General features: G+C 30.4%; 2 protein-coding genes across 5 annotated transcripts; both read right to left on the reverse strand.

Moving 5' to 3' along the window:
• Positions 1 to 2,843: 2,843 nt before the first annotated feature.
• LOC108822369 (uncharacterized) lies at positions 2,844 to 4,852 on the reverse strand. Of its 4 annotated transcripts, none has more exons than XM_018595425.2 (4): positions 4,701 to 4,852; positions 4,247 to 4,411; positions 3,862 to 4,136; positions 2,844 to 3,776 (listed from the first exon to the last, which is right to left on the reverse strand). In XM_018595425.2, the coding sequence occupies exons 2-4, from the start codon at positions 4,368 to 4,370 to the stop codon at positions 3,069 to 3,071; spliced, it is 1,107 nt and encodes a 368-aa protein (XP_018450927.1). In that variant the 5' UTR covers positions 4,371 to 4,411; positions 4,701 to 4,852; the 3' UTR covers positions 2,844 to 3,068. The 4 variants fall into 4 exon arrangements, with proteins under 4 accessions (XP_018450927.1, XP_056847841.1, XP_018450926.1 ...); XM_056991861.1 differs by having other exon boundaries at positions 4,685 to 4,702; XM_018595424.2 differs by lacking the exon at positions 4,701 to 4,852 and adding an exon at positions 4,573 to 4,700.
• Positions 4,853 to 8,995: 4,143 nt separating this feature from the next.
• LOC108819451 (acetylserotonin O-methyltransferase) lies at positions 8,996 to 13,314 on the reverse strand. The gene is made up of 2 exons (XM_018592494.2): positions 12,502 to 13,314; positions 8,996 to 9,583 (listed from the first exon to the last, which is right to left on the reverse strand). Exons 1-2 carry the CDS (start codon positions 13,282 to 13,284, stop codon positions 9,260 to 9,262), a joined length of 1,107 nt encoding a protein of 368 aa, XP_018447996.1. The 5' UTR covers positions 13,285 to 13,314; the 3' UTR covers positions 8,996 to 9,259.
• Positions 13,315 to 13,682: the final 368 nt, after the last annotated feature.

The raw sequence follows: 13,682 nt of genomic DNA on the forward strand, positions 1-13,682 counted from the left end.
TTTTAGTCTTTTCCTTCGAATAAAAAATTATAATATACTAAAAACAAAAACTTTTCATTTCTTTTCTTTTCGTGTAGGGATAAAAAAATGAAGCCAATGGGATTATTACAACCAGACAAACAACTATACATTAAGGACCTGACTGGTGTAACCGCAGCGATTGCAGTTGCGGTTGCGGGAGTTTGCGGATGTGGGTAGCTGCGATTTTAAGCGTTTTCTAGAGATTTGTACGACTGGTACTACGGTTAGAAATTGTTGCGTTTGCGGAACTCTTATGACTGGTAAACTACCAAACGAAACATCTGTTAAATAATAATTTAATAATATTTACATTTTATATAATTATAAAAATATTAAAAAGTATAATAATATAATAAATATAAAATTTATATTTATAAAATCATCTTATTAAATTTTAAAAAATTTATAGAAAATATTTTGGTTTTAAAATTTTATAATATAAACTGAAATATAATATGTATACATTTTAAAATTTCAATTATTTCAATTTTAAAATTTTATTGGATATTTTTAGTATTATTTTTATTTATTCTATTTTTAAAGAAAAAAGTTTTATCCTCCCGCAACCGCTCGCAACCGCAAACGCTTGCTGGAATCAACTTTTGATTTTAAGAGGTTCGGAGCGGTTTGAAGCGATTTGTAATGTTTTCTGTGATTGTTTTGAAACGCCAACAACTGCTACAAACCGCAAAAACTGCATTTGCGGGTGGTAGCGGGAAAACCAGTGAACCCCTAAGCCCATTTTCCACCGCACTAAACCTTTTGACGCATGTCACGTAGCTAATATTCACCAATCACCACATGGGTAAAAACTCCGTTAAGTGAATATTGCAGGTATTATTACTGTTTTATAGACCCACACTACCTGTTTATGTTTGGACTTTATTGAGAAGTGATCTGTATTCGGGACTATACCAACTCAACAAATTGTTTTCTGTCTAAAATAATTGAATTATTTGTCTCGACAAAAAATAGTTGTGAACTTTTTTCTAAAACGATCACAATCACATGAATTGGGGTAGAAACAATGTCACGTCTTGTCTTTTCAGCAAAGTGAAACACAGAGAGGAGAAGGGACCACAACAACAGCCTAGCATCTACCCTTTACTGGTTATCACGCCTTTTCGGCTCTGTTTTTGAAAATACTTAGCCGTTATGAAACCTTTTCTTCGTTATCTCTTCTTAGCTTCCGACATGGTCCATTCATTTTCAAGTTTGTAAACCCTAAACCCTATTCGCTTATGAGCCATGTTCTTAAATAAATGGCCGTAAGGGTTTTGTTTTCTATTTCTTTTATGGATTCTGGAGACAATGTTGCAAGCTGCAACTTCCAACAAAGCCTTCTAGACCTGGACAACCAAAGACGTATATGATTCAAAATGGAAAAAAAATATCTGAATAGATTCTATAATTCATTATTATTGCATAAAATTTATCCGAATCTAAAATGTAATTAAGTAAATCTAAGCAAACATTCTAAAAACCCAAAAATCCAAAACCCTCAAATGAAAATCAGAAATAAGTATTTGACACTTAAACTGATAGTTTAAATATTTAATTCCATGTTTATTTTGATATAGTATACAAATAAATATTTAAAACTTAAAGTACTTAAAATACTTAATTCTATGTTTATTTTAATATAATATTTAAAATTATCTGCATTCGAAATAAAATAAACCAAATCCGAAACAAGTTTACTTATAAATAAATTTTAACATTTTTACGAATTATAACTGAATTGAAGTGTTAGTAAACAAATATTATCCATTCAGCCCGTAAAGTTGAATATGGAACTTGAAAACTTGAAAAAAATTCAAATGAATTTGTTCAGAGTACTCGAATATCTATGTCTTATATCTACTGTATTTTATTTCTGAAATCATATTCCAAAATCAACTTAAAAAAACAACAACTAATGCGAAAACAAATTAATCAAGCAAAATTCTGTTGAATCACCAAAATATTTTATAGCATGCACTTGTTAACTAGTATATACTCAAATTCTTTTGAGTCTAGATTTCAATACTTCAGTTTTGTAGAAGATTGATTAAACGCAGATTCCTTTAAAAGTTGACGACTTTTTGGTTTGTAATTTGATGTTCGGAATTATTTTTCTGGAGTCGACAAAAACACACATATTATAGAAATTAAAGAAACATAAGAAAGCTATAGCGATGACAAAAAAAAAAGCAAAAATTCGTTGTCAAAGGTGATTTGAAGCGAAAACCAATTTGTTGTTGACATCATTTATCATCTTCTGTGTTTTTTCTTGTGAATCCTTTACAACTATTGATCTCACTAGTAGTTAGGACTTAATCTCAATGACGTTAATTAAATATTACTCATGTTAATATGTTATGCAAAAAGACCAAGCACATATCTCTTTCGGGGATTCTCGTTCAGTTTCGCCGTTTTACGCTTAGTCTTCGGCTCGTGAGCTGCCTATTGGGCCATTTTGCAGAGGGCTTCAATATAAAGGCCACATGAGTAACTGAAATCTAGTGGCATTGCCGCAAATAACAAAGTTGGTTTGTCCAACGGCTTAAGAAATAAGAACAGAGCAGAATTTAAGACAGAGAGAGAGGCTGTAAGATAATATTCTTACATTATTTCTCTGTGTAAGATTTTCTCAGTATACATTTTAACTATCTCCACAAAATTATCGTTTTGACATTTTCAAAAACAACTAGTTTTGACCAAGTGATTAACAAAAACATCCTCTGCATAAGCCACTTGCAGATTCAGAACATATCTTTCGTTACATAACAAAACTCAAAACAACCTATATTCTTAAAATCATTCCATTAGAGAAAACGAAAGAAACTAAAAAATAAAAGAGCATTTGCATTCAAAAGCCAAACATTTTATTAGCAACAACAAGACACATCAACAACGTTACTAATAAATAAACATTCAGCTTAGTGATATAAAACCATCTTTACCCATATACTTTTAACCTCTGAAAACTCATTGTAGAGTATTTAAATATTGTGCTACTACTTACTATTAACACTTAACAACATCACAATCACACAACACAAAACTCACAGAAGCTCATCTATAAACGTTTTACCTTTAAATTTCTCCATTTTGAATCCTATTTTCTCCATCCTCACCCATTCACTCTCCATCTCAACCATCATGGCCCGTGTCTCCTCGATCCGGGCCCTCGCTTTGGCCACTTCCTCCTCCATCCGAACCAAATCTGCTTCTTGAGCTCCAAGCTCTTCTCTCGTAGCTTTCACTAAACCCTCTTGCCTCTCTTTTTCACTCTCTACATCTTCTTGAGACCGTGCAAACTCCTCAAGAACCAAACGCAGCCAAGCCACTTCGATGTTCACCGACTCCAAGTCTTTAAAAACAGCCAACATCTCCTTGACTTTGACTTTGGTCAACTTCCCGACCGGGGTTGACTTAAGTTCTAGCATCAACGAAGATAAACACTCGAGGTAACGAGACCGCATTGATCCCGACTCCAGCTTACAGTTCTGAGCAATGTCTCCATGTTTCTCGATGATAGCTCTTAGGATTGCTGCCAAACCCGATCTCACTCTGTATTTCCCGACAGAGACGATAGTGTCAGACATTACTGACTCAAGATCGAGCTCTACTCCAATTTCATTGTTATTTTCTTCATCTTCATCATCATCATCACTGTTATCACCACTATTAAATAATGTAGTTTCACTGTCTGCTTCATTCTTTCCTTCTTGTTTTTCCGGTTTAGGTGATACCGGTTTGCTTTTATCAACCTTCACAAATATGGTAGAAATATTAAGAAACATCTAATATAGATGAATATATGGAATCATGGACAAGAGTAAGAGATGATTATACCAATTTTTTTGGGGAAAGAGGAATGATCTGAGAGAGCTTCTTCTCCGGTTTATGCTTAAAGAAATCATCGGATGATGAAGAGGAGAAAGACTTATTCGTATCAGAAACTATCTTGTTCTTCACAGCAACTGCATGGTGAACCTTAGTTGAATTAGCGTTTCCAAAGCTGCCTCCACCATTTTGATATGGCCTTGCAGATAACGGTGTAAGCGGTTGTGGATATGATTCATTCTTTTTCCTACCAAAACTCCCTGAGAAACTAAGAGCCTTTAAACCTGTATTGAAAAAATAACAACAACAATATATAAACTTTTTCTTGAAAAAATAAAAGAATTAACAAAAGAAAAAACAATGATCAGAAAAAAAGAAGAAGAAAATGACCTACCTTGCTTCTTAGTCTTCTTCTTGACATGGCCTTGAGCAATTTTCTCTAGGCAAGCTGAAGCACATTCATGGAAAGGATTGTCTGAGTATACGCAATCCGGATGAGCTTTTTGATTGAAATCCATAGCTTTTAATGAGTGTCACAGCTTCAGTTAGACGCAAGAAACTGCAATCAAGAATTTATAAGACACCAAAGAGCAACATAAGAGCTTCAGCTTTGTGGTTTCATATGAATGAACATATCACGTCGAGGGATATGTATAAAAGGTCAAAGCTATACTCAATAGTTTCAACAAGTAGGGGAAAAAAAAGATTAGACACAATTACAATATACAACAAACTCCAACGAAATAGGATTCCTTTCAGATTTCACCAACCCTCTTAAAGAATTCATTGCTTTATATGAAAGAAAAGGTAAAGAGAGACTTAAGTGAGTTACAAGTAGAGAGTTTCACCAAATATATATCCAGAAAGAAATTTCTTGAGACTAATGGTGAGTTTGATCCCCACAAGACTCATGGTGGAAAGATACAAAGACGACTTTTCGTTTTGGTTTCTTCCTTCGACCACACAAATATTGTAAGTACAATTTTCCAAGTGTCTAAAATTTCAACGAAGGAAGCACTCATTTGTTGACTAAGACCAGAGTTAAAAGGTAGATTAATTTGACCGGCTTGTTTTTATGGTCCACCTTCTGGATCATAATTTTCTTTTTAAAATACTATAAAATTTCGTTTTCATTGATTGTGTTCTTCCGTCACAAAGTTCCTAAGACAATAAAACAGTTTCCAGCACTTTTCATGATCGATCATAGAATCATATATAAACCCACAATTCTAAGCAAGAACAAGAATTGATCTGTTTATGAAAGAAACAAAATTCTATTCACATTAATGCAGATTTACATACAGAAAATGAAAATTGAGAGAGAGATATATACCAGGCGAAACTGGAAGAGGAAAAAAGGGAAAATATAAAATGAATAAAAAATTTCACCATTAAAAGTTCTAGTATATTATTTATATATGGTTTTTATATACTCTTTCCGTCTCAAACTGATCTCTTTTTTTTAAGTTATTTTAAAAAGATACATATTTTACATTTTCAATAATACATGTAATAATGATAAATTGTACATTCTCAACTCACCATCGTTCCGCAGAGGACAAATCAGACCTCAATCAACAAACGAACCAGTCAGAAAATCAATAACATGCATGATGAATGCAGCCTGGAACAAGGATCTGAAAATGGTAGGTATAGCATGGATTTTCTCATGAACATCACCAGCGGCATCGAGTGAACGATCTCTGGTTCAAAGCTTTGTAGGTTCACCACTTGTAGCGGATGCCCTTGCAATTCGATTTGCTCTGCTCTCTGCATGGTTCAGAGCCTCATATCTTTAAGATCTGAGTACTCAAGATGCTCCGACAACTTAACGCTCATCAGAACAATCTCATCCATCATCCAATCAAAGGAAATTGTTGGAATCGTTGCCGACTTCAATATCTTCTGGATTTGATTGTATCTCTTTCTCTCATGTTTCTCGTGAGAAGAATACTGTACAACTCTCTGTCTAAAAGAGTCATTCAGGCTGTTTTGACCTGTATGTGAACTTTAAAGATGGGTTTGTAATGGACTCATACACTTTTTCTGTTTTCCTGTTTTTAATGAAATATTCTGTAACAAAAAAAATGCTCTTAATAGTTTTATAAAATATCAAATTAAGTGTGTGTATAGACTACAAAAACTCTCAATTTATAAGCTCACATATGAGACTTATAATCCTATAGGGAATATGAAAAACAAAAGCCATCAAAAGGAGATTAAGAGAAAATGAAAAAACATAATGAAAGCCAAATAACAATAAGAGATGTAAGCTACTAAGCTGCATCAAATTTATCACAAACGTTTTGACTTTTCTCAAAGGAAACTATATTGGTTTATCTCTTCCTAAGCTAGGATCCAACCAGAGGCGTTCCTGATATGGTAGAGACCCTAAACAATTTAGTAACGAATTTTCAAATTTTTTTTTTTTTTACAAATTGGAGGCCTTTCTCCATGTTAATTTTTGTAAAAATTTTGGTGGTCCTAAGCGAATGTTTCATTTCGCTATCCCTGGATCCAACACTTTCATACCATCCTTTCGTTTTTGTTTTTAAATGCGAAACGTAAACACAATTGTTTATTTTCGTTTTTACAGGTTTGTGATGATGTTTGACAAACCGACAAAGATAGGTCGTATTATATGGGAATACAAAGATAAATTTGAACTTGTTAATATGAATTCAAACTCAAACGCAAATAAATGTTTTCATTTTTAAAATTTGTTGAGTAATTTTACTTGTATAATAAAAAATTATTTTGGTTAATATTGTATTTAATAGAAATGTTAAAAAATAGAAATGAACTATTTTTCAAATAGTATAAATGAATAACTTAAATTGATGTATTATTGTATTTAAGCTATGTAATGTGATTTTTAATGTAATAAATGTTTTCATTTTTAAAATTTGTCTGAGTAATTTTAATTACATAATAAAAAATTTATTTTAGTTAGTATTGTATTTAATAGAAATGTTAAAAATTAGAAATGAACTGTTTTACAAATAGTATAAATAAAATATGATACTATTAACTTTTAAATAAATATATATATATTAGAAATGTTTTATTTTAGAGTAGAAAATGAAATAAAATATTAGAATAAAATTCAAATTTATTTTGGAATTACTCTGTTTACGGTAGAAAATGGAGTAATATATCAAAGATGCTCTAGACCACTTGAAGTTGCATGTGTTGGTATGGTGGGAGGGATGAAGGTAATGTTGTAATGTTTAATTTAGAAAATTTTGTTAAAATTAAACTAGTAAATTCCTTTTTCCGGATTGTTTAAATGAAAGTAAATATCGTCAAAAAAAAGAAGTTATCAGTTACGTAATGCGTGAGACTGCATACTGTCATGTCATTGCATGGATCCCGTCACCCGTGTCATTTACGTGAGAATAAAATAGTTTATCGGCTTTTAAGCTCTCAAGGATTAACCATTTATCATTTGCAAATTGATACGTATATAATTCCTCCATTTTTGTTTTCCAAAATTTTTTGGACATATTTGAATCAATAAAATATTTAGTTGAAAATTTAATGTTCACAATGAATATTTTATAATAAAATAAGACATATATATGTATATTTTTTTTACACCGCAAATAATATATTATTTGGAGCCATGTAATATATATATATACTCTTTCCATTTCATAATAGATAAAATTTTGATTTAATGTATAAAGATTAAATATTTTTTTAAATATAATTTAAAAATTATTCAACCAATCATAGAAATGACTGCAAAATCTAATTGCTTACACAACTTTCAGTAAAATTAAAAATAATATAAAAATATAAAAATTTCATCTATTTTTAAGCATAATTATGAAAGAGAGAATATATCATACAATTTTACTGATTTTCTATGTTCACATCATAAATCTTATATATTAAAACAGAAGTCATGACTTCTTTCATGTATGATTTTTTTTTAGTTTGGACCATCCTTTAATTTTTATTAAATGTATTTTACTAAGACTAATAATATATAGAATCTTTCAACTACTTTAATCATAATATCTTTTGATATATTTTAATTTTAAATATAAATATATATTTTAAAATTTCTAAAAAATCTTTTAAAAGATTTTAACAAAATCTTAATTTTCAAAGATTATATGTAAATATATTCACTAATTTCAAAATTAGTTATGAAATATTATTATATATTAATATATTATATATTAATTTATTAATTCATGTATAACTGTTTTCTATTAATTTATTTTCTTAATAAAGAGTTGTTTGATAGTCTTAACAACATTTCATTATAAAATTATTGGACTGATAACAGAGTTTAGTTACTTTATAAGTAAACTTTGTGGTACCAACATGATCTATTGATAAATATTAAGTTTAAATAACTATATATTAATTTATTCAAGATATTATTCTATCAAATTAAATTAATTCTAAACAAAATTCAATTACAAAAAAATTCAAATATAAAAATTAAAATTTTCAAAAAGGTTTATTTGATTCTTTATTACATGTAATTCTATTATTATAATTCTGAACATTTGATTTTTTTACCTTACTATCAATCCAAATATTTATGTATATAAAATAAAATTCAATAGCCACACAGTTGTGCGTATTGAAATCTAGTTATTTTTAAATTGTGAGGGGGAAGAGAGGGAGAGAGACGTATTGTAATGGCGTAAGTCTGCGATACGAGAAGGCCATTCTTTGGCCCAATAAGAAAGTGGGGGCGTGTGATCAGTCTCATTAGTAATGGGTTTTAGGCTCTTATTAATTATGAATCTCTTTAGAACTGAAATACGGAAAAGAGAGTACTTACAAAATGAACGAAAATATTGCACAACAATACCGTTCAACACAAAGGAAACGGTATTGGTTTAGCTCTTTCTCAGCTAGGATTCAAGACTTTCATATCATCCTTTCATTTTCTGCTTTTTTAATTCAAAACATAAACAGACATGTTCATTTCATTTTTACAATTTCGTAATGATGTTGGATAAACCGGCAAAGATAAGTTGTACTATACTGGAGCACAAAGATAAAATTTACTTGCACAAATAAATTCAAACTCAAAACACAATATGAAACAATCCAGTATATAGCATATATATATATATATATATATATATATATATTTTTACAAAAATATATCATATGTAGCTTAAGAAAAAAGTTACTAAAAGCAAGTTACAAGTGCAAGTCCTTATGCATCAACAAGATTATTAAATACATGTGAAAATACAAAGAGCAAGCACAATAAACACAACATGGCTGGTACAGTGGTACTGAAACAACCCTTGATTGTTTTGATACAACACAAGCATTCAAACTTAACTGAAACTCATCATACTTACCAACAACAAGATAATCATTAATATATTGAGTTTTCTCGAATGAAATTTTGGTTTAGCTCTTCCATTTAAGACCGATACGCGATGATAACACACTGAACATCATCAATGTCCCTAACTTCATATCGAGCGAAACCAGCTTCGTTAAGAACAAAGTTCCATTCTTTCAGAGTCCTTTCTTTGCCGGTGCTTGTGTGAGCCATCATCACCATATCAAGCATCAATCTGACATGCTCTAATTTCTCATCTCTTTCTTCCACTATCGTCGTCTTTTTATTCTCTCTGATTACAGATTCCACTATAAACACTTTTCCGACATTTTCTGGGACCGCTTCTTTGCAATTCTTCAATATCTTTATGCAATCTTTGTCTCCCCAATCATGTAATACCCACTATCATCATTTCCATATTTTACGTATATTAGACCACGTACTAGATTTCACTAATTAATATCATGCTTTAAAATATGATTGAAGCTTTGGAGTATAAATATATTTTTAAAGGGCTCTCATATACTCTCTCCGTTTCAGATTAAATGTCGTTCTAGGGGAAATTTTTCGTTTCAAAATAAGTGTCGTTTTAGAATTTCAATGCAAAATTTATTAATAAGATTTCCCAGTTAATTTTCCTATTGGTTGAAATGTGGTTAGGTGTATAGGTAATTATATTTTTATTTTGGAGATGTATAAAATCAGATGTTTTATTAATATGTGTGCATAAGTCTAAAACGACAAATAAACTGAAACGGAGAGAGTATAAAAGAGTCTCACAAAATAAATAAAGAACGAATCTTTAAAAAGTGTTTAAAGATATAATTTAGGAAAGAAAGTTCTGTCAAAATAAAATTTTAGAGACGTACATTACATAGCCCAATTTCCAATAGACACATATATGTACACATTTTAATATTTTTCATTCATTACATATAGTAAAAGAACATTGGCATAAACTTTTATAACGTATACTTATCATGTTATTATTTCTGATAACACGTGATATTGCAGGGAAAATAGCCTTTTTCAACCCGAATAATTTCAGTCGTGCCAAATACTACCTGAACTATTGCTCAGTGCTAAATACGATTCCAACTCAATTATAATTCAAAAATACTACATAGACTTCTTAAAATATGCCAAAATCTACCTGAACAACTGATCAATGCTAAATACGACTTCAACTCAATTATAATTCAAAAATACTGCCTAACTTTTTAAAACGTGCCAAAATCTAAATTGACCGTAAAATAAGTTAGTCAACCGTTAAAAAAACAAAATAACTTTGTTTTGGTTTAATCTCTTTTTTTTTAAAAAAAATATGCTCATTCTGGGATTCGAATCCGTGCATTGATACACTTTAAAAGAGACACTCTAACCACTGAACTAAAGTAAATTTTTGATATATACTTCTTCATATTCTCCAAATAAAACTTTGGTGATAATTGTTTCTCATTTTTTATGAATACATTAACATATTTTTTTAACTACCAAATATTTAATATACTTATATTATACTAAAATATAAATATAATAAAATATTTTAAATTGCACAAATTAAATATAATTAAAATTTTGAAACTATTTATAAAGTTTTCTTATATAAATTATTGTAATTTTAAAAATTTATTATACTACTCCATTACTATAAATATATTATATTAATTTGTAAAAATAAAAAATTGCCATTCAAATTTTTAAAATTACAATAATTTATATAAGAAAACTTTATAAATAGTTTCAAAATTTTAATTATATTTAATTTTGTATCATTTCAAATATTTTATTATTTATATTTTAGTATAATATAAGTGTATTAAAGATATGATAATTATAAAACATTTTAATATATTTATAGAAATGAGAAAAATTATCACCAAAAATTTATTTGGAGAAGATGAAGAAATATAGTAGTATATATACTTTCGAATTTGTAATAATATATCAAACATTTACTTTAGTTCAGTGGTTAGTGTCTATTTTAAAGTGTATCAATGCACGAATTCGAATCCTAAAATGAACATGTTTTTTTTTTAAAAAATGATTAAACCAAAAAGTCGTCGTTTTGTTTTTTTTAACGTTGACTAACTCATATTACGGTTAATGTAGATTTTGGCACGTTTTAAAAAGTTTAGGTAGTATTTTTGAATTATAATTGAGTTGAGGTCGTATTTGGCACTGATTAATTGTTCATGTAGTATTTGGTACGATCGTAATTGTTCGGGCTGAAAAAGGCCCTTTTCCCTGATATTGTATATTCAAAAAAATCTATTTTAGTTCATGATTTTTTCATCACTTAGTTTTCTTCGTCAAATTTAAACAGAAGTTTTGCTACCTTGAAAAAGGTGTTTGCTTTTCAAAAGGATGTCTCTTTGGAGTATTGGTTAGTATTAGTAATATGATATCTGGGAAAAGAGTGGCATGGTTTCTTTATTTATATGACACTTGATAGTGGTCGCCATCAATTGATTGGGAAGTTTGGTAACATATCATTTTATCATGTCCCAAAGTATTCTTGTTTTTTTTTTTGCTTAAACTTGGAGTATTCTTGTTTTTTTTGGAAGATGGTAGAAACTAAATGGATTCCAAAGTTCAACATTTTAACCTTTTCAACTTTTTTGTTCGACTCAGATTTTTTCATTTGTAGAAATCGAAAAAAGTTTGGGGTTTTTTTTCTTTCTAGAAGTGGGTTGTAAGTTATCTATATGCCAATCAAATAAATTGTAAAGCCTGTAATACACTTTTTCTTTCAATAAAACATGTATTTGTGTTGTCAAAAAAACATGTATTTGTATTTAAATCAGTCCTGTAAATACATTTCTTACTGTATGAGAATTAATACTTCTCTTCATGCATGTATTTTAAGTCTCTTTAAAATATTTAACAAAAAAGTCTCTTTCAAATAGATATCATATGTCTTTTATGCTGTCAACACACACATAAATTAATAGATATACGTATCTAGTAAATTAAAATAACGTGTATTAATAGAACAAGTATATTAAAGCAAACTGACAATCCAGCTACAATCAAAACAATAGAATGCAAACACAAAGGTTATATACCAAAAAAAAAACAAATCATAACTTATTTGTAGCTTAATTAGTAGTAGGCTTATTGCAAAGTAAAAAGAATAACGATATTTCGAACAGTAGGATATTTAAAAATATTGTTAATTTTGACATTTATTCGTTTTTTTATGTTATGTGTAAATTTGATTTTGAGCACTAACTGAAAGTTGTGAGAAAAGGAAAAGAAAAACACTGAATTGTACTATAGCTAATCAAAAGAGCATAGAATTTGCGAATGAATTTAACCTTGATGAAGACGGCGTCACATTTTGGAACAGAATCAAACATATCGCCTCCAACATTCGCAACACCATCCAACCCCTGAGCTACGTCGATAACATGAGGAAGATCGAAGTTAAATCCTTTGATCCAAGGAAACTCCTTCACCAATATTCCCATCGCCTCTCCGTTACCACCTCCTACATCCACCACTGTAGCCACGCTGTCAAACAAGTCGTGACAAGCTTGGGCAACACGTGGTACCACTCGCCTTGTGTCACAAGCCATGGCCTCATTGATCATCTCACTAAAGCACGGATTATCCTCCGCTAAAGCCCACACGTCCTTATTGTGCACAGCATCAAACGGTGGTGGATGTGAACCGTTGACCGAAGAAGAGACAACTGAGCTCAGGTTTAACCACGGAGCCAGCATCTCGCGACTTGTCTCGAAGAGAACAAAAGGAGCTAGAGACTTGCCGTCACGTTTTGTGATCATCATACGGCGAGAGAGTGGCGTGTTAGTGTAGCCTGTGGCTAGACCATCTTTTAAGGGGACTTCTTTGAAGATTCCTTGGTGCACAAGAAACCTCATTATACGACGAAGATGTGATGGAGAGGCGGAGACTGTGGAGGAGAGCTCAGCTAATGTCACGGGCTGTGAGGAAGGATGGTTTTCAATGGCTTCTGGTATCTTAAGATCGATGGCACACTTTGCAGCTGCTATATCTGCAAACCCAAAGACATATTTCCATATGTCTAGAGATGCTTTAGCTTCTTCATCTACTAAGTTTCTTTTACTTTCTTCCATTTTGTTTCTAACTCTCTTTTGTATTTTGTAAAGACTGGTGATTTGGGGATTGAGTGCTTGGAGTTTTTATAGTGTGTATAAAACGAGGGCACCCTGGTAATTTGATCTTGTAAAGACACAACAGTAATTTCGAGACAAGAAAGGAACCCACGTGTTTCATGTGGATTTAATGTTCCTGATCAGTAGTGCACTAAAATCTTTACGGATTCGATTTTCTTTTAGTGAGGATGGAAGATCTAACCACTTGTACTTGATTTCGTTTGTTTATCACTGTGGATTGCCGGATATTAAGGTTAAATCTTATGTCTTTCAGCGTTTGTTAGGATTATTGCTAGTACAATGTGAACCCGTGACGTTAATTAAGTAACCTTGATAAAGAACAATATGAACCTTCAAAT

Source organism: Raphanus sativus, chromosome 8 (assembly GCF_000801105.2).
Source record: "Raphanus sativus cultivar WK10039 chromosome 8, ASM80110v3, whole genome shotgun sequence".
Taxonomy (NCBI): Eukaryota; Viridiplantae; Streptophyta; class Magnoliopsida; order Brassicales; family Brassicaceae; genus Raphanus; species Raphanus sativus.